We start from the raw sequence: 27973 nt of genomic DNA on the forward strand, positions 1-27973 counted from the left end.
TTATTAATTATTTATCAGTGCAATTCAAAGATAAAGAGAACATTCTTCTATAATTAAAAGTATTATAACAGTAGATGGAAAGCTTGTCCAAAGATCATGACTCCCACATCCTGAAACGGGCCCCCAGGCCAGGATCTTTGGCGGCCCCCCTACCTATCGCTAGGGTTAAAGGCAGTGTGACGCTCTACAGAAGTGTTTTTCCAAACGGTGTTCCAGGTAAAATTGAGGGCATTCAATGAATTTTTAGCTATTTTTTGTATTTTTGAATAAATCCACTTGAATTAAGTATACAGTTTTCGAATATCGACAAATTTGCATCACACAACCACACATTTTTAAATGTTAAATTATTCTTGAAGTAAAATAGTGCCGCAGGCGACTTTTTTACCATTAGAGAAAATTTGTGATGTGTCTTTATCTCACTTGTTAGGTCGACCCGCCACGACGCCCCCCCTCAGACCCCGGGCTCCCAGGCTAGTGCCCTGTCAGCCCCCCTTTGTGGGGGCCATGCCAAAGGTGTACAAAATAATTCTTGTTAATATTAGGAATTTTCTGCAGGCAATTTCTATATTATTCAATTCGCGAGTCCGGATTCTGTAATTCAATTTCGTTGAATAAAAATTGAAAGTAATACCCCGTTTACACATGCATGATAGAATGTGTGATCGGGGCCATAAGAAAATGCATTTGTGTAAACACGTATTGTCATGCAAGTTGCAAGATTGCATGCATAAATCAAAAAAAGTTCGGAAACTTCTGAATTTTCATGCGACAGTTGAGATTTTTTCGACCTGTGCCTGCGCAGTAGAACGATAGTGGCGAACCTGCCGGCAAAAAAACGAACTACATCGCGCAGAGACTCATTTTGAGGTTAACCGATTTTTACGACCTGTCAAATAGTACGATAAAATGACAACATCGCGTCTCGTTCACTATTGAAGAATGAGATTGGAGAGACAGTCAGCACTTTTACGTGTAAACCAAAGAGATTGGACTCAATCTCTTTGGTGTAAACAGTTATTGTCACGATAGTTTAAAATATTCACTATCGCTGCAAATATATCCAGGCACGTGTACAGGCGCTATAAAGCTTAAAAAAGTTGATTCTACACTATTGTGCCGAGAGAATAAGTCTGTGAATCTGTCCGTATTGTCTATAACACTCTATAGTCATCGTCCATGGAATAGAAAAGTTAAAAACTCACACTTTGACAATTTTCCAGCCGTAGACGTGTCCTCAAACAAGTTTATAATTTTGTCAGAAGTGTAGAAGATGTTAGAAAACCGTACACTACCATTTTCCAAGCATTTTCATCACTTGATTATCAAGTCAACGTGTGGGTTATCATTGGTACACACCTGACATTTCACAGTGGAAGAACATTAGGTAATTGTGCCGCAGAGGTGGACACGAGCTTTTATATATATTTTTTTACGAAAACAGCTCCATGTAGACAATTATTATAATAAATACCTTTTTCTGTCGGCGCATGGGCTTTTCGATCCAATAATCGTTAATTGAAAATTTGAAATTTTCATACATTTTGATACACCATTATCACAAACTAAGATTATATGAGGTAATATTAGATTGGGGTAGGTTAGATTAGGTTAGGTTAGGTTTGGTTTGGTTTGGTATAAAAAGAAAGTTGTAAAATCTCATGTCCACCTCTGCGGCACATTTACCGAACATTAAATTTAATAAACCCGAGAAACGAAACGAAATACGCACAAAGCCTCATTTTCTGAGTTATAGTTTGGAGTTCATTTTAAATTTTCGTGTAGAGTCAATATTTCTCGAAAATATATCTACTAGAAACATTAATTCACTTTTGCCGTTTGGACCATCGTTTTGCGAATTAAGTTCCTCAGCGCTCATGGAAATGAAATCAAACAAAACGGAAACAACTACAACAGGTGTTACGTTTTTGTTTATCGAATTTGTAACCACGTTTTGACACAATTATTTCTCAAAATCAAAAGTTATATTATGGGGGAATTTTGTTTGGTGTGTTACAAATTCTGCATGATTTTTTTAAAGACAGGCTAAAAGACTGCTCGTTTCCATGGAAAAAAAAACGAGGAGAAACTGCCTGACGGGAAAATAAGCCTTGCGTAATGCATCGCGAACATTTTCAAGAACTCAATAAAAGAATCTCAAATTCTAATGAAATATTGATTAATTCTAAAATTATTCTCGAGGCTTGACAATCTAAAATTAACGAAAAATCCCAAACTCTAAGCACCACTCGAAGAAGGCATTTGAAATGCAATATTTCATTAATAAACTATGAGGAAACATTTATATAATATTATCCTGATGTTTAACCAGGTGTAAGCATGGAGTCAGAAACTTGGAATAGCGTAGCGTGGTATGGAAAGTAACGCATAAGGACGAACTCCGAAATTAAGTATGGGAACAAACAAGGACATGCAGGTAATAGAGATTGGTAAAATTATTGGCGCGAGACATATCTCGAAGAAGAAGAATAGACAACTGCTGGAAAAATCTAGTTTTCTAGTTATCACAAGAAATTGTGGAAGTCTGACGATGTACCTATATGTTACAGGACCGAGAGGAATGGAATCAACTTGGTGACGTCTTCAGGGATTTATCAAGGCTGGTGTGTTGAAGCATCAATAATGATGATGAATACAGGCAGTATCATGATATAGTTAAGTAGTTTTACAGTTAAAGTCTTACCTACCACAAAAATCGAATTATTAAAATTGTGGCTATATAGATTGGCAACCCTGATAGAAAGTAAAATATGACTTTTAAAATAGGTATTAAGCTTATGTGTAGTGAGATGATTCTACTATAATAACACACATGATTTGTATATAATATATTAGTATTAATTGCTATATTCCATGATAATACTATCAATATGAGGTAAAACGAATATAACAATATACCAACCTAGGTATACAACGTTCCACAGATTTTCCATACGAAGAAAACAGGACCAGATTTACCATAGGGTTAAATGGGCTATAGTCCAAGACACACAAATTCGTGTGCGGAAAATTTTACGGAAGCAGTTGTCCGTATCACGGTTCATCGTGAAGTGTTGAATCGGAAATACAATCAGTAACGTCCCGTGGGGGTAGGCAGATTGAGCGTCGCTCGGGGGCGGCAGTTACTTGAAGGGCGGCAAATCGAGGAGAATTATTTGGATTATATAGAAATAGCTACCTAAACTTAGTAATAACGAAAATATCTTTACATCAACAAAATCAGCTCACTGGTTTTATCGAGTTCGCGATATCTAGTTTACTTCCGTTGCCCTTTGACCTACTTGGTGATCAGAAACGACTCGTGCAAATTTGCGAATAATTAGTCTGATATTTTATTAGTAATGCATCCATACAACACATTTATTAGATATTGGACTCATGAAAGGATGATAAAAATACTGTATAAAAAACGAGGCGGCTTTTTGGTGCTGCCTAGGTGGGCATTTTATCTAGGGACGTCACTGAATACAATCTAAATAAAATACTGACAAAATACGTTATTAAACCACTGGAATACAAGTACAGAGAAAATAGGTAGGAAAGGAGTCATCGAAGTGGACAATTTACGAACCGGAGGGCTTGATAATTTTACGAAAATATTAACATACTTAAGTAGTTATTTAATTTAATAAAAACGAGCGTGTTAGATTTTTTGTTATAATATATGGTCTATCTAGCCCAGACGGTCAAATAAATTGTTCCACGAGACAGAGTGATAGTTTTGGAGATTTTATGAAGCGGGACGGCGCTTCGGTGCCCTCCGTTCCATTTCGAGCCCCGTAGAAAAATAAATTAGAAATATAATCATATCCTATAATTCATAGTAAATTCCGGTAGGTGCTCGTAAATACATATCAAATATCTGATAATAATGTCCGTTATTGTCAGGTATTTAATAACAATCAATATTATATTTTATTGGATCTAATACAATTGAAACAATATTGTTTGCAATGCTCAACATGGTGCAATGAACAATGCATCATTTTTTGATCTCAATGCTATACGGCCATCTCTTTACAGTAAGACAGCTCACGGTAAAATGTACTACGGTGAAATATAATAAGTAGGTACTTAATATGTACGTGTAACCTTCCAAATTGGTAAGGGGCCGTGAAATACATAATAGGTAGGTCGGTATGTAGAATTTTATGAGTCTCGTCGAACAGATACACTACAGAGTCAGATCAGCATCAGCGTCAGCGTCGCTTATGAGACTCCAACGCCCGGCAATATCTAAATACAGACGATTGACCAAGCATAGTAGACAATCGCGCAATTATTAACACTGAAGATACATGTATGATACGCTAAGTGTATAGTTAAATAGTTTTAGCATGGAACATGCTTTTTTCTTGACCTCCCTGGCGAATTAGTTACGAAAAATCGCACAGGCGTAACGAAAAATAATGTCACAGAAGTTGCGCGGCCGCTAGAGACTCCAGCTGGCTGCGAGCGGTATTAAGTATTAACAATTTTCAAGCTGTTCTATAATTTTTCTTAGATACTTAAGCAGAGATAAGTCGTTTATTTTTGGGCGAAAGTAAATTTTCCAGATTGATATAAATGTAAAACAAATAATTTGTGAAACACCATTAGCCATCTAACACGCATATTGCGAATAAGTTCAATCGCTCTAGTGGGAATATATTTTTTCTGAAATAATAAATGATTTTGTTTTGACAAAAAACAAAAAGTATTGTTAACAAATTGTAGATTTTTAGATTTTTTTTATAGGATTGTTTTTTGAGTTCAATCAAAGAGTTAAATCCAGCCCTGGTAGCAAAAGATTCGCGATAAATTCATCGCAGGGGAATTTTATTGAGTGTAAATGTAAAACTAAGATATATTTTTAATTAACTAAGGTAATATTTGTTTACTCTATGATTGTTGCATTATTCAGGAATTGATAAAAGGGAACATCTACTGGTGCAACTCATTTGATTGACTGTAGACTTTAATTGTATAACGACATTCCATTTTGTATTATTGAAGGTAAAATGTTACGTTGAAAATGGTGAAGCAATGTTAATTCGTATTTATTCTTTAATTGTATATAGCAGCGAGTCGAGTGTTAAGTTTCAATAGTTTTTTTTTATAAGATTGTGAATCGGTATATACATGTGCAAATAACTATTCGCGTAGCCCCGATGAGGTTTGATTTTTTTGCGGCACTGTGGACACGCCTTTACGAGCAAAAATCGTATACGTCACTTTTAGGTTTGACTCAACTGCACCTTACCTCATTGGCTGTATAATCCATCAAATACCAATGGACCCACCAATAAACAGCTTTCACTGACTTACGAAACGTCAAAACTGTAACGCGTTAGACTTTTGCGAATTTACGAGTAGCTAAAAGTCGCAGTATATATTATGTACTCATATACACTGAGTCGTGAAAATGTAAAAAGCGTGCAAATTCAGATGTAATATAATAATTATAATTCCCTTGAGATTTTGAAGGAGAATCATTAACCATTCCTATTTTTATTTCATTAACCAGCTTACGTGAAGGCGTTTTAAAATTAACATAATATATCCTGCATAACCCCGTTGTATCACTAGATTCATATGTCATAACTCACAGCCTGCCGCAGAAGTGAGAGCAAGAGAAGATGAGAATCTTCGCGCTTTAAACGAAGGCGTAGTTCATCTTACTGTCACGTAACAGGCTGTGCGCTTAGTAGGATAATAGTTTCAACGATGAGTGCAACGACTGCCCAAAAGAATACCAAATCGTGTATTTTTTACGAAGACTGGGAGATTATATATTAATTATTTGTGATAGTGAGTATTTCTGCTTAATTTGTTACCCCTCAGTGTCCTGAGGCATTATAATATGTTTAAATTTAATAATTATAATGGGAGAGTGTGGTAAGATCACTGCTAATTTTGAAGTTGGAGATGCCTGCTATAATATGGCAAACCAATAGGTATAGATCCACCAGTATAAGTTGTCCTCTGATTGAGGGCGCCACATGCTGACATTTAAAATCATTCAATAACTTTTTTTATACTGGGATGAGCTCAGTTCTAAATTCAAATACCTGACGATTTATGGTGGTACGAGTATATTATCTATAGTACAGGTTCTTAGGTAAAAATACACTTAGCACCGGTTCTAGTAAGTACGGGGACCGATTGTAGTATATTGTACGTAAGACCCCTAGGTACGGAGTGAAAATTGTATTATCCTTAACACTTACGGCAGTGCGAATGGTTTACGTTAAAAAAGTAGTTTTATTCTGTTTTTGTTGAACATTTTAATAATTTAACAAAACCAGCTAAGTACTTACCTTATCAAGACGACTTTAATCTTCAACTTTTATTGTTCCCTAGAGTCTCTCTTGGAGTGTGTTGACCTATTCATTTCTCCAGTCATTGATATTGGTTTGTAAAGATGCAATTTCTAAGTCTGTGATATGATGATACCAATTAATATTTAATGTGTTTTCCGAGGTAGTCTTGGATATTATCTTTTTTTAGAAACACGTCAAAAATTTGTTACATTATGGGATCGATCCTGCGTGTTAAATGTTTTAGAATCAAATATTTGTCCACCTATATTTATTTAAAACTAAATTTTCTCTTGTAGTTTGATTTGTTTTGCTTATTTTTTTCTTGTTATTTTCGATGTCATCTAAGAGCGTGAGATGGGAGGCCCGATTGGGCCCAATCGGTATAATCGCCCTAAAACGGACCTGTATATTATAAAGGAATCTAACGTAATCAAAAAAATTGAAAAAAATCGATATGTAGCTAAAAAGGAATTCCACAATATTGATTTCCATAAAAAGTGAGAAGGTATTGAGGTTGTTTTTTTTAATATAAAAATGGCATTCTACACGTCATCAAGTTGGAACCAGCGATTTTAATCAAAAAGGATCCATCTTCTGTATTATGTAATGTAAATAATATATTATTTCCTTGCCGTGCGATAGTGGTGATGTGAACACATTTGCAAATATTATGTTATCAACCCCAACTACTTCCAATAATAGTTTAAAAATTGCTTTAATGTAGGGATTTCCAACTGGTTTTTAATAAGGGATCAAGGGATTAACAGCCTTTTAGTCCCTTGGTGATATTAACATAATTACTACGCACTTATGTAATTACTAATATTATTAATACATACTACCAAGTATCTATTTTCTGATTAGACTATTCAGAATATTATAGTAATTTACAATAGTTGTAGCTATAGCTCACTTCTGTAGAAAAATATTAGTAAATTACTGTTTATAACGACTTGTAATTATTAGGTCTATGTAGATTTGTATTAAACTAAATTACTTTGTGTTTGAGGAACTTTCCTCGGAAGAGAAAGTTGTAAAAGTAAAAATTATTTATATAATATTATTATTTCGTTCAAATATAATATCGTTAGCACACGATTAACATTTAACTGCAATCAGCAGGTATCTACGTAATAGTATTTTAATTAAATTCTTATTATTTTATTAATGAAACTAATGGATATAGAATGACAGCCGATTATGAATGAATTTTGAATTATACTTAATTATGTTCACGACGGATTGTTACCTCTTGTAACGATATGTTTATTGTTTTATTACCTATCTATACTGCCATACCTTCCTATTTTAATTTGACAAATATCTGGTCTTACGAAGTATTGCGCCTGCAATGTTTTGTTCTACTCAGCAGGCATCTTAGGTAACTAATGCAGCTTGCTTTTTGAATATATATTGCATCAGATAAAGTAAATCTATGATTAAATAATAATTGCTGATAATAGTCAAGTATGACTAAAAATATATGAATAAAGATAGCTAATCATTGTGAAAGTATCATATAAAAATACTTATACTAGTAAGAACCGGTACATATTATATGGAAATGCGATATTTATTCAAATACCTATAAGCAGAACATCTCACTTAATGAAGAAAAAAACATTGTAAGCCTCATAAAATGATTCAGATAATTTTATTATTTGTTCATTTTGATTTCCAATCGTAACTTGTCTGTCACGACTCCCCTTGAACCTCATAGAGCCCACTTTTACTCTACTAGCACTATCGTGGTGATACATAAGAATTTACAATATTTCGTCATCCTCTCTAGCTTGTCATAAGGAAAAATATTTTTTTTTAAATTTCGTTGTGTATAGTTTTTATCTCTTTTTATCTAAAGTAATGTTTTAAGTATTGTGATGTCTCAGTTTTGTGATTTCCCATATTTGATTCGTATTAACAAATTCCGTAGAATATTGTACTGTGGCGTGAGGTGACTCATGCTTGGAGGGATGCTGTTGAAAAAATGCATTTTTTATATAACTATTATTTGGTAGGTAGGTAGACATACATAGCCCGCACATCTTGAAGCGGGCTCCCAGGCCAGGATCTTTGGCGGGCCCCAATCGCTGATGATCTACATAGAATCATTTTCTATATTTAATGTTGTTTCAGGTAAAATTAAGGATATTTGGTGTATTTTTAGTGATTTTTTTGCATTTTTGAATCAATCCACTTGAATTATGGAGTTGTCGAATATCGACACACAATAATCAAAAATAGCATCACGCAACTAGACATTTAAAAAAATTAATACTCTTCAAGTAAAATATATCCTTACGCTGGCCCCCTCAAGAGCCCGGGCCCCCAGGCTAAAGCCCTGTCAGCCCCCTCCTTATGTGGGTCATGGGTACATATTATTTTCTTAGAATTTGTAGCTAATTGAGTTGTGGTGTATGGTATTGCAGCGTTGGTAGCTCTGATCTCTGATATATTATTCTAAACATATTTACGTGATATTAGTGATATAGAATCTTCAGAAGAAGTAAAGTTAATTACAATTTACTAAGTAAGTATAAAATAATTACACACGTAGGTACCTATCTACTTACATTTTTTAATATAGTAGTTTATTGATAATTTTTAGGATGCACCTGTGGACCACACGCTTTCTTCTTTAAATCTTCTTTAAATTCACCTTTTAAAGTAGGTTTGAGAGTGCGTCGATTACCTGGGCCCCGTTTTTATGCAATAATATCGTATAGGTACAGTGTTTATTTTGTTTACGGATACTATATATTGTAGACTTTATAATAAATGTACATATTAAATTGAAATTATAATATAGGTAGGTAGGTACTGAATAAATATTCTTTAAAAATAAATGATTAAGTATACCTAATAGGAGATTTTTATATTTTTTTAAAAATCGAACGAGACATGCACCATTGATGAAACAGCGTACCTACCTAAAGAACATTTTCGCGCGTCGAATATAAAATTGTTATGGGTGGCGTGTAATACGTTTCAGTAGGTATTTAATTACTGATTGTCGTGTAAGCTATGTCAATATGGCAAAATCGCTATTAATTTATTGTGAATGACAAGCGGTTTAATTTATGACTTATCGAGTTACGGCGGGCAGTCTCACTCCGATCTCACCGGTGACCGGCAAGTTGCATTTAATAAACAATATCAGTATCAATATCGCGCGATACGCTCCTTCGATGATACATTCATTATCATCACGCGAGAGTTTGTTTTTAATATAAGCAATAAATCACCAGATAATAATAAAATACAACTGGACATTATTAAATTTCTTTAATAATAATCATACGTAAATATTTAAAAACAGAACGTTTTTAAATGCCAGTGTTTTCATTTGAAAATAAACAGCGACATTCTTTTATTTGAATTCGAACAAGTGACATTCTTTTTTTATTAAACACGGTTTAGTAGCCGGTAACTATTTAACAATAATCATAGACAAAATCATGTTACTATTATTTTGTGAGGCAATACGCCGGAAAATGCGGCAGTGGTGTATGTGCGCGTGTGATTTTAAACAAAAATGACAGATTATTACGTTATTAGATAAAAGTGTGATATTCTGACTGTGAAAATGATTTTCCTTTCGATTTCGTTGGCGTTGGTTGGCGCGTTTGTTTTCCCACCTATTTTGACAGCCGCTACTGAGTTGGACGGCGATGTTCTGCCGAACCAAGGAATCTGCGGCCGCAAGGATATAAGAAACAGCGTCAAAGCGTTGGAGGATTTGAGAAATTGCTCAATTATCGTGGGAGCTCTGCACATTGTGTTAATAGAAGGAGCCACCGACGCTCAAATGTCCGCGTACAGTTTTCCCGAATTGCGAGAAGTGACACAGTACGTTTTGTTTTACAAAGTTGACGGATTGCGATCATTAGGTCAATTGTTTCCGAATTTGGTTATAATAAGAGGACAAAAACTTTTCATGAACTATTCTTTCGTAATTTATCACATGATGGATCTCGAAGAGGTAGGCATTAATACTGTAATATGTTGATTAAGTAATTCTATCGTGTTTATAATAATTCAGTCTTGTTTCCAGCCATAAACTGGGTCCTGAGGGGCCCAGTTTAAAATTATCCATCACTAAACAGCGGCGTAGACATCGTAAGAGTATGTAAAACCAGAAGCATTACAATTACAAAATTATTATTACATATTTACCCATTTCACAAGAAATTATGTTCTCAATTAAAAAATATAATGGATATAAATCAGTTTTGTTGCTATTTTTACAGTTTTACGAACTGTGAATACTGTTGAAAGAATGATCAGTTAAATATTAAAAGTCATAAAACATTATAACATACATTCAATATTGAACAAACTGGACCTAAGAATAAGGTAGTGTTTTTTTTATGGCTACGGCCGTATGTTGTAGCTTAACCACTGGGGCATGCTAAAAGAAATGGCGTATTTAAAAAAAAACACTACCATATTCTTCGGTCAATAATTATTATAAAGCAATCATTATTCGTAGGATGTTTATCACACTTGAATGGTCAAAAACATAGCTTATAATTAATATCTTTAGAATTATCTTCAAATATGTTAATCTTGCCCATTTTTTGAATAATAAAATGCCTAATTCTTGTCAAATTTGGGATCACAGAGATTATCAATATGATTTTTTATCGTAAATATTTCACTATAATAATGTCGACATAAATTATACTAATGGTTTTATAAATGCGTTTAAAAATTAATAAATGTAAAAAATCTTAACACCACTGCACATTTATGTACTGAAATATGACTATATTCTAAAACATTAGAGCGAGAGGTTTAAAAGAATACTATTTTATGTAATAAAAATACTTTATGCAGTCATCAAATGTTTATAATAAATATAAAGGATAATAAGGCTTCAAAATTATATAAATAGATTATCTACAACGTTTAAGGAATGTCCAGGATCATGCTTTGAAAATAGAATAAAAGCTCAATTTTGACCCACGCTGAGCACGTCCGCCCTTCAGCAGATACTTACATAAGTATATATTTTTGTCTTATGAACCTTTTTCTCACATTTGGTCAGATGCAGATATCTTTTAACATTACTTTGCGATCAATAAAGTTGCAGCTCTAAAATTTTGCCACAACCAAAAAATGTACAATTTGGAACATGTTGTGAAAGAAAACATAAAAAGTGAAAAAAAACTGCAGTTATAAGGTTATAACCATCTGCCACCACAGTACCGTTATAATCGGTCATAGCAATACAGCAATATTTTTGTAAAATGATAATATGTATATTGAATTGTACAGAGTGGTTTTATTAGTAGTCATTACATATTTCAATTATAATACGAGTATATTGTTCATCCATTCTACGTCACCGCTTAGAAACAAATCGCCGATAGACAAAATGGATAAGAGTAAATCTTTCAATGAAATAATAGTTATTTAATTATTACAATTACAATTATATGACGTCATAGGATCACTCTCAATAATTGTATACAATGATTAATAATTGACAGTATAATGTCTATAATTTTGTAATTTACACATAATGTTGCGTATTTATCAAGTAATTAATTAAATTTAATAATAATTATAAAATTCAAAAATGAATAAATGTGAGATAATCGGAAATAAACAAAAAATCAAACGATGACGCCGCATTTAATTGTTTCAAAAAAAAAACCACTGAAATTGCCGAGAAAAAAATTATCTTAAATAAATAAATAAGGGAAATATAATAAAATGTAACGTTGCCAATTTTAATTGTTTGAATCATTCTCAGTAGCATAGTATCTTAAAATTACGACAAGATGTTTTATCTCTAAAAGTAAATAAATAATAATCAAAACCGACTTGATAGCACGTGAAATAATAATTGGCTCAATCATAAATGACCATCTCTTCGACTATTTTACGTAGCGTTAAAATTAATACTTAAATAAAACATAATAAATGATGTGAGATAATAAACGAGTGTGACACAATTTTGTGAAACTAATATTTCTTTTATGTATGTTGTGTTTACTTTTTATTATCGTATTTGAAATGCATAATAATAAATAAATTAATGTGTGTCCCTAATGCCAGGGTACATTTAAGACCTCCTGAACATCACATTCAACGCAGTCAGTGACGTCCCTAGATAAATTAATTCCCGTCCCCTTTTATTATTACAACGTTTTTTTTAGCTTATTTGTCCGGTGGTTCTTTGTCCGGTACAAATCTTGCAATCGATTTTTAACTAACTTCCCGACTAGCTAGACATTTGAAACTTTTACAATATATCAGAACACGATGCCAATGCATTTTTTAATATTTTTAGCCATCTTTAAGTAGAATTGAATTCATTTTCAGTTAATTCTGTTTTGTATGAAAAGTTATTTCGACACCATTATTGGTTGCTAGGGGTCTGGGGTCCTACTAACTAAATTATTAATATATACGTGCGGTACTATGGAAATCAATATGACATGTCAAAATGACATTTCAGTAGTATTATTTCTGTCAAGTACAAATTTTTTTGATCGTTTAAGCTAGTCAAGTCAAGTTTATATGATTCAACAGAAAAATTAAAAACGTTGTATATAAAAAGTTCTTTTTATCTTGTAATTATTTTTACTTTAAACTGTGTTTGCAAATTTTTCAGTTATTTTAAACTCTTAAACAGACAGATACACAAATGCTCTTAAATTGACGTACACACAGTCTACAAAATCTACAGAAACAGAATGGTGGTTTTAAGCAATTGGATGTCAATATAGCGCAGATAGGTTTGGATGCACCCTTGTGATTTTTTCCCCTGTGCGATTACAATGGTTATTAAAATACAACAATAGCTATGTTGTCTGGATTTGTCGATACTTCTAATGAAGCAACCTAATCGTCTGCTTTATAGAAAACCTACTCAAAAGTTGTAATACTTGTATTCGTTTCTTCATTCGCCGACCTTTATGATGTGCCATCACTGTGCAACTTATGATCTGCCTACCCCCACGGAACGTCACTGCGCTGAGTTACAGAATGGACATCAAATTTTTTTCCTATCGAGTGTCCTGATTTAAATTCCAATACCAGCTTTTTGCTCATTTTTAACTACATATTTACTATTCCCATGAAAACACTATCGAAAACAGTAAGTAATGATAATTTTATGTACAAGTTGTGGGAATATGAATATATTATCCATATATTGTATTATATTATATTATATATCCATAAAATACCAAACTGAGCCTTTCTATACGTAGGTGTCACTTTTGTATGAAACAAATAAATAATATAAATCACATTTACAATAGTTTGTATGAACATTAGTGGTCACGGTGGTGATTTTGTGTCATAATAATTTTCATATGTTTAGGCTCCATCTCTATTATACAAGAAGGTTTTCTTCAACCTTTCTAATATCTTTGACTGTACTTATTTATGTCATTAAAAATAAGTGATATTCTATAGAAATCTCCCGAAATTTACACTTTTAGAAAATTTATACATATTAGAATTGTTTGCTCAGGCTATTTATATTAAACTATTAAATTCAATATATTACTTTCTTTAAACATACTGGTCACGATTATATTCCGGACAGAGTTGCCATATCCCGATGATCAGAACTAACTACGAATATGTGTCAAGCCTTTAGATTAAGTTAAATAAACTGAAGTATCTTATTTATACAAGTCCTAGGAAATAGTGTACCATAAAATTAAAGTCAATTCCGACAATCAGAATATATCAGAACACGCCATGCTGATATTTTTTTTCTGTCAGATCATTTGTCAGACAATAAAATTCTGCTAGTCAGTACTAAAAACCTAGATTTCAATCAATCTATGCTTAAGCGATTATGCAAAGAAAGTATTTAAGTAAGGGATCATCCATATATGATGTCACAAAACCAACATATTAATTTGTTGACGTGCTGGGAAATTTTAGTTTTGGTTGATTGGGTTTTTAATAATAATTGTATGGTTTTTTTAAATCTTGCCTTTCCAGCGAAGGTTGATTACTTACTATTTCTGTTGCTGGATGTAATATACAAAAAATAAATATAATAATCATTCAGTACACTAATGAACGGAATCAATACTTAATAAGTTTTGATTAAACAATTATACAAAATGCTACCTACCTAGTAAGTAACGATTTTTTTTTGTATTTCACATATGTTTCTACTTTAAAATCTAGTTAATTTTTTCGTTTAATTATTCACTAGAATGTATATCGAGCAATAATTTATTGTGGTTTTAATATTTAGTAGGATACTACGTCAGTAAACGATTATTTTTTTAAATATATAATGCGAAGTTATACCTTTTTATCTTATCAAGATTTGTGCAAAAATAATATTGGTAACTAAGTACTCGTGTGTTTTTTATTTATTTATTTAATTTTTGCGGTCACGTTAATGTTAATAAGAAACCGTTCAAGGAAGGTCATATTGTTGCTCTACGAAGTCCATAGACAAGGTATTATGATAATGATATGATTTATTGAATGCACATTGAGCAATAAACGGTGATGGCTTAATCAAAAATAATTGAATGAAATAATATGTCATCTTTCTAATATCCAATAAAAACCAGTTGAAAGTAACCCCAATCAAATCAATCAATAATGAGGTAGTGAGTAATGAATGAAACATTAAAAAATAATGAGCTATTATAAAATTCTTTGTATACATTGTTATATAGTATACCTACATATGCAATTGAAGAATCGTGTAACGTTTAGTGTTAAACCAGTGCATTTAAAACTTTTTAAAATTAAATTTAAATATAAAATCGGTATATTAGCACATTTTTTTTGTGATCTTTCTATTTTCTCTCTCATTAAATCCACATATTATCGGAATATATGAAAATGATAGTATTCCATAAAGCTCATACGGATCTACGAAAATATTATGCGCCGTCAACTGGACGCCAGGACAATTAGACGACGGTACTTTGGGCGCCGTACAGATTAATTAAAATAGTTTATCTTACTATTGTAAAACCATTGATGATACAATTGCTCACATCTTTAAATACATTATAATAAGGTTATAGTTATGTTCCTTTATAGCGTTGAGTTGATTATGTCCTCGGTGCGATTATAAATATACATAATATATTAAATAAATAATCTGCCCTGGTTTTGTTCGCTTCTATAGGAGATTGTCAACGGATATATATTAACATTATATAATATTAAAGCTATGTAATTTATACTAATAAAATTTGATTTTTTTAAAGCTATAGATAACTACCTACCTAATAATAAAATAAAATTTTATGTTAAAATAAATCAATTAAATTTACCTGATTATAATAAAACTATGTGATATAAGTACTTAATGCATATTGTATTTTAATTAATTCAATGGCTTTACACTAAGAATTGACAGATAGCACCATTAAAGAAAATGAAAACTGTGACAATTCGAAAAGTCTTTATTATAGGTAGGTACTATCTATTATTATTAGATAAATAAACATTAGATGAACTTGATAACACGCTGTTTCAAGTCATAATGTAATAGGATTTTTTAACGTTGTTCATTCGTCTGTAACGGCACCCTGATGTCCGTCGTCCAGCTGTCCACCGTCCAGTCAGTGTCGTGAAGAACTAGTCTAAGCCATAATCATGTTTTTTTTAAAGGTTTAACGCAAATAAACCAATCGGTGTTTGACCGCAACCACAAATGGCTGCCAATTTTGGAATGTATGACGTATTTAGCACACGTGTTGCCCGGTGACTGGCCAGACGCATGGCATTGGTTTGTGGTTATATGTGCGAATATGCATCGGAAGTCAAGCCAATGCTGTCGTGCGTAGCGTGTCTGTGAACGACACATACAAAAAATTTGTCACAGCGTATGTTAACCACAAGTGGTTGTGGTTATCGGTCATGTCTGAGTGTTGATTAAGGTCATGGCCCTCACAAGCAGGGAGGGGGGGGGGGCTGACAGGGCTCTAGCCTGGGGACCTGGTGAGGCGGGTCGAGCAGTCAAGTGAGAGGAACACACCCCATAAATTTGCTTTGATAGTAGAAGGCTCTATTTAACAATATAAACACTTAAAAACATGTGGCTATGCGATGAAATTTGATGTGAGATAATGATTGATATGATTAAATGATGATTTATTGTGTAGAATTTTATTTTAAAACTAGCTGACCGGCAAACGTTGTTCTGCCATATAAATTATTTCTAGTGAATATTTTGGTTGTTAAATAAAAAATAACGAATCTATCGTAAGTCTGTGGGGATGGGATCTATGACAGAAAGAGGAATAGAGCGCTGTAGACGATGACCGCCGATAAAAACAAAAAAACATCAACCATTCATTTTCTCAATTCAAAATGAGTAATGATGTTCATAATGAATGAATTACCTGTGACAGGATCTCGTTGTTTAATGTTTATGCAATATCCGTCTTGTCCCTTCCAGAAAATTTGCGGATATTGGAGAGCATCGTATGAACTGTGTGTGTCAGCGATGAACTCCAGATTATTGTTTCTTCTTCGAATCACGATTTCTCGCATCGATGTGCGGTCGCCAACCATGATTCCAGCAATGTCGTCAACAACAGTCGCATTGAATTGACGTACGTGCTCTCCAGCTGGTGTTTTATCAGGATTGATGACAATAGCGTGCTTGTCACTTTGCAATTCGTGTAGGTGTGCTTTGAAGAATTTCAATAATTCATTGTGCTTATTCAACAGGGCGTCTAGTTCGCCGACGATGCGCCTGGCATTAGGCGAATTGAGGCTATTGTAGCCGCAACGTGCGTCCACATGATTGATGTCCTTACCGCCGCGCCGCGTTAATTTTGAACGTAGAATGGAATTTTTGACCATTTGCCGCAGTATTGTGAACTATTTCTGTTGCTCCGGACGAAGTCAATTGGAAGCATGAATTGAATGTGCGAATGGACTTCAGGAACAGGTTTGAATCTGGAACCGTGCCGATGAGCAAGCCATTCAATGGTTCTGGTGGTATCTCAATTTCTGGTAGTTGCACTTTTCCTGATGCGCAACACATCCCGGCTGACTCATGTTTGAATTTGAGCGCATGACAATGGGGACATTCTTTGTCCATAGCACCAATCAGCACTTTCGGATGAGCAGCATATTCAATATCTGGCTCGTACTCGAATGCGAGACGAAGGAACGAAGCGGATGTAAATGTTCGATGTACTTGTTGGCGTTGTCGGTCATTTTCTCTGCGTGTGTTAACTACGAACCGGCGCGCTTGGCTCCGTTCCAATTGTCGTTGTTGATTTCGTTCAGCTTGTGCCTCTTGTGATTGAGATGCACGCAATTGCGACATGCTTACACGCACGTTTTTGTTATCTTGTTAGATTTGTTCGTCTGTTCTTTCTGCTCTACTATTTCGCATGTTTGTTGCTTTATTCGTTCGACGGCCCAAATGGCCCCCCTTGCGTCTTGCTGGCATTGTGCACTGTAATACACGCACATAAAAATAGATAAATTAAAATAAATCGTACAAAATTTTGCAGGCACTGCGTTGTGATATGCCGAATGAAATGTCAAAATGACGCGACACTTCTCTTGAATTTTTCTCGGACGTAGCGCCATCTGTCATTCAACAACATACATAATTTCGTTCTGTTTGAAATACGAACGACGGTTAAATTTGTTCATACAAAAATAATAAAATCGCGATTAAAAAATGAGAGGGTGGGGGTAGGAAATGAAAATTTTGGATTATAGGTATTTTTTTATGCCAATTAATAAAAAAAATAGAAAAAAAAAATTGTCAAAAAAATAAAAGAAAATTTTACTGGATAGAGATACCCTAATCACCTAGCGATATGAAATATACTTGTTGACCTATTCTCATACATAAAAAAATTCATAAAAATCGGTCGAGCCATTTCGGAGGAGTTCGACCACAAACATCGTGACACGAGATTTTTATATATATAGAGATTATTTTTAGTGTGTTTCCTGACTATGTAATATTTTTATCCAATGTGGCGAAGGTCGCATACGCATGTTACTTGGTTACCACAGAAGGGGTCGCGATCAGTGCTTCATAATAAGATGATGAGTGCCGACAACTTAATAATAATTCAAGTGAAATTCTTCAAAAAAATAAAAAACCAGCGCTCGAAATGGAAAATTTTACGAACCGGAGCGCTCGATAATTTTACGAAAATATCAACTATATAATACTATAACTACATTAATTGTAAATGTGATTTATAAAAATAAGTGTGTTATTTTTTATTATATGAAATATGTAGCTCAGACGGTCAAATTAATATTTCCACGAGACGGAGCAATCATTTTGTGGATTTTATGAACCGGAACGGCGCTCCGGTGCGTTCCGGTCCATTTCGAGCCCTGTAAAAAACAATCGCTAAATAATTCATCATGTACCTAATACCACCATTATTTTTACCTCACTTTTAAACCCTGGGGTTCCGCGGAATCCACGTATGGAACACTGTTATAGAACATCACACTATCCCTTACTTCATCGATAGGTAGGAGGGCCCGCCAAACATCCTGACCAGGGGCCCCACCTTAGGATATGGGGGTTATGTCTAACGATTAATTTGGACTAATCTCTTCTTTTATCTTTCAGATTGGTCTAAAATCTTTGACAATGATTCAACGTGGGGCAGTGAGAATATATCATAACTCCAAGTTATGTTTAGTACGATCCGTTAGCTGGGAGGTGTTGACTGGACGTACTGCAGGACACTACTTCGCTGGGAATGGACCGTCCATGTGTCCTGGATCGGACACCTGTCGTGGATGCGATGATAATATGTGCTGGAATTCCAAGTAAAAGTCAATATTATATTACTCTATATTCTCAAATTAATATTATTTCCCCTTCAAATGCTAGATCATTGAAAAAAAATCAGAGTAATAAATTATTTTAAATGGAATATAGAAAATCAAAAATTAAATATGGTTTCTTCATGTAAAAAAGTATTAACATTGGTCAGACGAAATGACCTTAACGAATTAATAATTATTAATCAACTCGATGCCAGTTTCCTTACGACTATCGATTCAACTAAAATTGATTTGTGGGAAAATTTTTATAAATTTATTTTTCAACATTTAACATAAAGTTGAGCAATAAAAATCGCCACGTGAGAACACGGCATTAGATGAGTATAATGTTGAATAATTTTATTTATGATAATTGATAACCAAACTGAAAGGTGGATTATTATTTACTTATATACCTACTTAAATGTATTTATCAATATTACGAGTATATTTATGTAGAGCAAACCTTTTAATATGTGTATTTTATTATATTTCATGATAATTATATTATAGCTACTATGAACGACGCCCTTTCATGAGTTTACACGTGGATAAATAATAATAATAATCGAGTAACTACGTTAAAAGAAAAATGACTACTCCCCATCACTGACAAAATGAATAATATATATGGAGATAATAATATTTTCTCAATTTGAGACTTTTCTAGGTATATTGAAAGTTGTATCATAATAATTATATTAACAGAGGATATACTGAGGTACCATTTCAACCTATATTGAAAATAAAAATATCAACGTTGTTTCATCATCATCATCATCAGCTGGGGCCACTCCACTGCTGGATGAAGGCTTTCCCAAGCTTCTTCCAACTCTCTTGGTCCTGTGTCTTTCGTTGCCACGTATTTCCGCCGAACTTTACCAGTTTATCAATCCAGCGGCTTTTAGGGCGACCCTGTGGCCGTTTCGTGCCCCTTGGGTGCCACTGGACGACGGCATTTGTCCAGCGGCTGTCCTTTCGGCAAGCAATGTGCCCCACCCATCTCCATTTCAACTGTTTGGAAACGTTGTTTAACTTAACTTTAATATTATAGAGAGCAGAGAGTATGTAACCCCTTTGGTTTTGACCAAATCAGTTATTATAATCAACTAAACTGATTTTTGAATTCAAAAAAATAAATAATCGTATAAAATAATTAATAACTTTGATTGAAAGAATACATTATTTTTTATTGAAATCTTACTCAATTATATTAAAATAATAGAATATTATGCTTATTTATGAATGCAAATAAATACTTAGTGAGTTATTTAATAAATTAATAACATGCACGGTGAGAACAAAGAGTGTGCATCTATATAATCAAAATGATTCTATGAACTGTAATTTATGATTAAAATATGAAAAAACCGATGACGACTAAAGGTTGCAATACCGGTAGTCCAGTATTTTTCGATACCGGAATACCGGTTTTAAAAATCAGACAATACCAATATATTCGGTATTGAAAATGGAAAAAAATGTATTGATCAACATAAAAAGTTTAACAGGACTGTAATTTTTTGTCGGATTATGCGATGTCAGGTTTACTTCCGTTGCCCTTCGACTTCGTTGGTGACTAGCAATGACACGAGCAGATTTACGAAATGCACTTGTATTAAAGGTGGGTAGGTATCTATTTCTGTAATTTTAAATTTATCCAAATATTTTCGCTAGTCACTCGCGGGTTTCAAACGTTGTCCGATATATTTTGAAGTAGATAATATCTGAAATCGCGGTTTAATACCGTTAGTTTGTATAATCATGAAGAAAGTACCAATAGTTCAACTACTAGGTATTTGTAAACATCGGCATATCTACCATATCTTACATTTACCTATTTTAAAAGTTTACATATAAAATAAGTACCTATTTCGATATTTTTGCTATAAAATAATAATATTTTAAAGAGATTTTTATATCTATATTAATTATTGGTAGATACTTCTATTTTCCCCCTATATTTCACGAATATCGAATAATCTACTATCGGTATTGGTATTTTCATTCGGTATTACAATCCTTAAATTGGCTACATCTGGCCGTAAGCATTATCAAATAATCGTGGAAAAAGGCTACAAGTCTAAAAAATCGAAAAATTAGATAAATGTGACAAATAGATTCAAAACCCAATATATTATAGGTATACACACAAATAAGAAAAATGATGAATCGAGTCAACACACGTGAGTTACTAAAATCCACACAGAAACATTGGAGTTACCATACAAAATAGTCCAAAAGTTCATCTTTTTTAGGCTTAACGCTCCCTACTTGGTCGTCCACGCGTTTACCTACTATTTTTTCTTGTACCTTCTTCCCTTAAAAAGACAGACTTTGCCACCACAACCACTATAACAACATGAATTGCGCGGTTGGCTATAAATCCTTAGATTAAAGTGACCGTGTGATTTCTCGATTTATAGATCTTGCCAAAGATTTCCTTCCCCCTCCCGCTGTCCAGATGATTGTTTGGCCGGCTGCACCACGATCACGAAACTCTGCTATCGGTGCAAGGACTACATCTATAATGGGTCCTGCGTCTCAAAATGTCCAAACGAAACGTAAGTTGTTAATCCATATTTTTAAACAAGTAAATTAGTTTTAGTTTCAATCAAGTCTCTAATATTTTTTTTATAAAGTGGTTAAGTATACATAATTTGAAAACACCCCAGATATATTATAATATACCTAGGGGTCGTATGCATGAGATTCCCAAATACTTTATAGGCTAAATACTGTTCATTTGTATGCATGAGTGCAAATGTAATCCGTTGGTTAGCGACGTCACGATGTGACGTCATAATGTATCATGGCGTACATATAATGGCAAACTTATAAAATTTCATTCCCCGATCATTAATTTAAAATTTTGAATTGTAAATGTGTGTGAAAGTGTGCGAACGGTACCATATAAATTTAATAATTGTAAATGAATAATTATTATGAACTTTAAATAATTTATCAGTTATTTTATCACATTTAATTTATAATTCTACTGTACGAAAGGATAGAGTAAATAGTAAACATTTCCATTTGGTGGCAATACATACAGTTATAATATTATGACTAACTTCACTTCAATCACTTCTATTATGAGGTGTAAAAACGGAATAAGACTAAATGAATGAATGAAATGAATAAAACGCACGATTAGGAACTGTTTTTAAAATTCGCAATTGTTTTACAGAGTCTACAAAATGAACGAGAGCCTCAAGCAAACGTGTGTTGTAATGAATGCATTATTGAAATGACATATAAAGCAGCCATTTTGAATGACGTGTGACGTCAGATTGCTTACGTCACAAACAGTGCTATAAGCTATATGGTAGAAAATCGGTTAAATAGCTTATAAAGAATTTCGGAATCTCATACATACGGCCCTAAGACTAAAATCTGTTACCACTGGATTCGCGCACATATGCTTTAACCAACTAAACTACGTGCATACTACTTAATTACGATGAATTTACTACTACTTCTTACATGAAATGTTTATTAAATTGCATTAATGTTGACTATCGGATTTTGTGTTTTTAATTTAAGTTTCATTAATTGCCCATATTTGAATATTCACTATAATATATAATGTTACATTCTCAAATCTTGTAAATTATTAGTAGAATAAAATAAATGATTTATCTAAATATGGTTGCTTTGGATCGGACATGGACACTTGGATATTGTAAGTTTGTTATACATTTCTCTCTTCAAAAGTAAACTCCCATTCTGAGAAGGACTTCATTCAGCATTTATATTTACTTATAATTATTGTAATAAAGAAAGCTTCTCAGCTTTCAAAAAGTTTACGGCGTCTTATGACGAGCGAAAGATCTTGATTACGATATATTACATCAGAATAGGAATCACGTACACTCTAGTGCACGGACATCCCAGCTCATCATCATTATCATGATGATAACCAGGAGCATAGTAAGGTGAAGTAACAAAAAAATGCACACTTACTACTAGCCTATAAATAGGTTCTAAGTTCGATGGTGTCTGGTTACCGTTAACAGAATTAAATAATACGGATTTATTAACTAATACGTCATGTATTTTGAAAACTCATAGAACTCTTCATATAAATACTTAGCTATAAAGGAAAGTCGATAAATTTTCCACATTACGTATAATTCACTAGACGAAATACTAAACAATCAATAAACAATAATCGACAACGTAATTTTTACTACATATCGTCACTGTACAGGCCAATTATTGGCGTAAACCCTTAAATATCAAATTGTTCAAGAAGTGAAAACAACTGTGGGCATTGGATTTACTTATTATTTTATTACAAATTAAGAATTTTATTATTGACCAGTGGCTTGCGTTTAGAGGGTTACAGCATTTGGCTGGAATATTTTTTGCCAAGTTACGAATGGTATATAGTTTTGAATTATTTATGAGATATGAAATATTTTTTTGGGATTTATGATACTTGGCCAGTTCATATAAGAATAAATATGCAATAAATCATTCATCGAAATGTCACTTCGGTGAAAAGTGAGGGTTACGACAATTGGCTTGTACAGTGACGATATTATCATAAACAGATTTTTTGAAGATAATAAACGCCAAAAAGAATTGAAATAAACCATTACTTTTTATCATAATTATAAGAAGGTTCTTTTCTCCATAATTTGGCCATTTTAAGATAAAATTTTCCGTTCAATTTTTATTTTTGCACGTTCAACGAAACCCCGCTTCTTTGCCCCTACACCTCTTGTTACGCCATTGATGAGTTATTACAAATGTGATGGTCGTTATAATATTGGTGCAATGATTTATTGTCTTATTAACCTGAATTAGTGGTAGATTATCACAATGAATGGATTATCAGAGTTGTGATATTCCCGAATTTTAAAGCAAATCATATTATTTTTTTAGGTATCTATATCCCGACGCGAATCATTGCATTTCGGAAAAGACTTGCAAAATGATGTTCAGAAACGCTGGATGGATCTGGAACAACACATGTATACACAAATGTCCCAAAGGTTTTTCCGAAGAAAATGTTGACAACATGAAAACTTGCGTCCAATGCTACGACAAATGTTCTATGGTAAGTAAAATTAAAATTCATAGCCTCAGATAGAAAATTTTTGCACACTAACTACTAGAAGCGATAGAAAAAAAATATGGAGCAAGGTGTAGAGAAGTTTTTCCCAACCTTATTTCTGCCAAGACTCACTTCAACGCTTCAAAAATCTCCATGCCCCATCAAAATTTTATAGTTACATAACTAATTTTGAAAAAATATGAATCGGTTCAAATAAAAAATGCATATACTATTTTTAATTTAACTATCTTAAGTAAATATGTATACTTACAGATGACGTTACAAGTACAACTCGAAAGAAAATTAGTGTGATCCTTGTACTATGCTTCGTCTTCAAATGATTTTCAAGATGACCTTTTTGCCCCCCAAAACATTCAAATTGCCCCACGGTGGGGCGTACGCCCTGTACACTGTAAGTAGGTAGAGCATGGTAAATAAAGACCTGATTTTTAAATTATTATGCATATTCCAGACCAGCATATAGGCAAATGCATATTTAATATTTTTATTGTTGTTGAGATTTTACACCTAGGTCGGACCAATTCATATTTACCAGCAAACAGATTATGCAATTGCCTGTAAACTTCTGTCACTACATGATTAATGCACTTGCACAATCATTTGTTTGAAATTCAGCGCATATCCACATTTTAAATGTTCGCAATTTAATCATAACAAAATAACAACGTTCTTCCATATGACCGTGCGTCGCTGTTTCCGATGAAACAGTAAATCCCCCTCCAAATACGACATTTTGTTGTTTTATTCAAGGAGTAATTCACAAGAGTTGAGAATTTAAGATTATTTTATTGAATACAATTTGAAAAGAGCTCAGATATATTATAATAATTACTAGAAAAAATAGCAAGTGCAAGAACATTATAACTAAAATTTGGAGAAGTCCTGACTTCAGTTAGTAATTGTTGATTCCTTGATTTACAGTATTTACACCACAAAAGTCGATTGCCAAAAATGAACGCAATTTGTTAATTACTTCAAGATGTAAAAACTACTAATTTTAATCGCAATTAGATGTAATGCACATGTTAATTGGTAAAGCACATTGATACTAATTCAGTGTTGTATTTTATTTCAAAGATCTAATTTCACCCTCACGCAAATGAGGCTTTCCATTACTGACGTACAGCCCCATACTTACATAGTTTTTTATTAATTTGTTTGAGAAAAGAGGAAAGATAGGCCTTAAAAATTATGACAATATAATAAAATATGGGCATCTTTTTTATTTTATCTTAGTTACCTATGGTATATAATTTATTCTTGTATGTGTGTATTGTATTTTCGTTATTTTTAAATTGCAGATTTGTGATGGTTTCGAAGTTACTTCTATTGGTGAAGCACAGCATTTTCGAGGGTGTACTATAATCAACGGATCCCTCAAGATAAGATTCCTGGGCAACCACAGCAATGTCATGACAGAACTCGAAGACTTCTTCGGAGACATAGAAGAGATAAGAGGATATTTAAAAGTGTATCGTTCAATATCAATAACATCATTAAGTTTCTTTAAAAGCTTGAAGATAATTCACGCAGAAGAGTTGGAGTATGGAAGGTTTGCATTATCAGTATACGAGATGAACAATTTACAATACCTCTGGAATTGGAATGATTCGCGTACACTGATTATAAAAAACGGCACTGTGTCTTTTCATTATAATGCCAAATTATGCTTGAGTGAGATTGAAGAAATAAAGAGAATTACCAATACAGTCACGACTGACTTTGATGTTTCACCTGTTTCAAACGGATATAAAATGACTTGTCACCTTGTAGATGTTGCAACAGATAGTAATGTTATAGACAAAAATAGTGTCACAATAACATGGGAACGTCCTTTGTCTAATTCTACCAATCAAACAATTTTAGGATATCTAATTTATTACTTGGAAAATCCAGATGATGACGTTTCTACAGATTTTGGTAGAGATTCTTGTTTTGAGCACGGGTGGGAACATTATTTTTATATTGAGCCTAAGAATCTTCTTCCAACTAAACTCTCTTACAATATAACACATTTAACGCCGTTTACTAAATATGCGTTTTACGTAGAAACATACAATAGTGCTACGAGAGGTTATATTGGTGGACCATCGGGAAAGCACGGCCAGAGTGTTATAAAATTCTTTACAACTAAAATGGCGGTGCCTTCGATGCCAATTAATGTTATGACGGCGAGTTTTGAACCGGATAGTATTTCAGTATTTTGGAAAGTAGATCCAGATTACAAAGGTGAAATAACGAGGCATTTAATAGAATTTCACATTCAATTTGATGTGGTAGAAGAATACGATAGAAGAAACTATTGTGAGCATCCTTTGAATCCTTTCCCAAAAGAAGACACAAAAACAATCAATTTGGAAACATTACAAGAAGAAATTGAAGAGTCAGAACATAATTGTTCGTGTTCAGGTGTTAAACCTTTCTGGGAACAGATAGCAGATGAAAATGACTTATCGAGTGATACGATGGCGTTATTCACAGGTGGTGCTTTCCAGTGCATACGAACCAATACGACGTTAGGCAGAGGGGAACTTTACGATAGACTGAATGAATTGAAATGTACAACTGATGACGAAGAAATAACTGAAAAGGAGAAGCCTGAAAAGCCACAAAAGGTACAAGAACGAGGGAAACGAAAGGTTGATGATTTCCAAATGCCGATTGAAATAGAGCAGAACGGTACAACAACTCCAAGACCTGTACTAAGAAACGTTACACAAGGAGACCAGTATCATTATTTCTCAACCGATTTTCGAACTACACATAAAAATTATACAGCCTATAAATTGAAGCCGTTCACAAGATACGTGATCAAATTTGCACTTTGCATGGGAGATGATCCATCCGATTGCGGATCATTTGCAATAAATATGCAAAGAACAAAAAGAAATGCCTCCAAAGATGCGATAACCGTTTTAAAAGTGACAGTTGTGAATGAATCCTCTGCGCATGTACACTGGGCGGAACCTGTGCATGTAAATGGGGTAATTTTAACGTACACGCTCGAATACAAAAGGTTGGAGGTGAAGAATTTTAAACCAGTTTTAGAATGCATCACCAGAAAGCAGCACGAAGAAAATAATTTCATCTTTACGGTTACAAACTTATTGCCAGGGAAGTACAGCGTCAGAGTGAGACCTACTTCTTTGTCGGGCGATGGAAATTTTACTAGTATTACTTACTTCACAATATCTGACGCGCGGAGTAATTTGAACAAATTTAACTGGGGCATGTTCTTTGGCATTTTGATTGCACTCTGTTTCGTTGCGGGGATTGTTTACTATCTGTATACGCGAAGAAGAAGCTTTTGCCCCCTCCTTGACGACTTGGATGTCTTGATTCCTCGTGATTATTATGGTGTACGATTTGCTGATGACGAATTTAGCGAAGGTAGAGTAGATTTTGTTGAAATATTTTGAAATATCATTATGCTATTGAGATATATATTAAATTTGTGATTTTCTTTCACACAGTCCACTTTCTAGCCTTATTAAGAGTTTACTAGTAATAAGTTAGTAACTGGTGGACTTTATTTACAAAACACCTGTACAGAAAATTTCACCACGTTCTGTACTCGTCCAATTCTATTCAATTCAAATATTCTGCAGTAATCGAGGTGATTTCCAACCTTGAAGAAATAGGTAACTTTTAAGTCCTATCAAATCAGAGTGTGAGCAAACAGAAAAATGTGATTAGGGGGTGTCCTGTTTCGAACATGTACTACGGTAGAACTGCTGTTTATTCCAGAGTTATTTTTTTATTATTTAACGTTGTGTTAATTTTTAAA

At 33.4% G+C, this 27973-nt stretch overlaps 1 protein-coding gene across 1 annotated transcript; it reads left to right on the top strand.

Annotated features, from left to right (window-relative positions):
• The first annotated feature begins 9413 nt into the window (after positions 1-9413).
• On the top strand, positions 9414-27970 carry LOC147070915 (insulin-like peptide receptor). The gene is made up of 5 exons (XM_085948980.1): positions 9414-10305; positions 18901-19103; positions 21527-21664; positions 23994-24168; positions 25488-27970. Exons 1-5 carry the CDS (start codon positions 9910-9912, stop codon positions 27603-27605), a joined length of 3030 nt encoding a protein of 1009 aa, XP_085805106.1. The 5' UTR covers positions 9414-9909; the 3' UTR covers positions 27606-27970.
• Positions 27971-27973: the final 3 nt, after the last annotated feature.

The sequence above is a fragment of the Rhyacophila brunnea genome, unplaced genomic scaffold (genome assembly GCF_057557595.1).
Source record: "Rhyacophila brunnea isolate RB1 unplaced genomic scaffold, BYU_Rbru_1.0 scaffold_21, whole genome shotgun sequence".
Taxonomy (NCBI): Eukaryota; Metazoa; Arthropoda; class Insecta; order Trichoptera; family Rhyacophilidae; genus Rhyacophila; species Rhyacophila brunnea.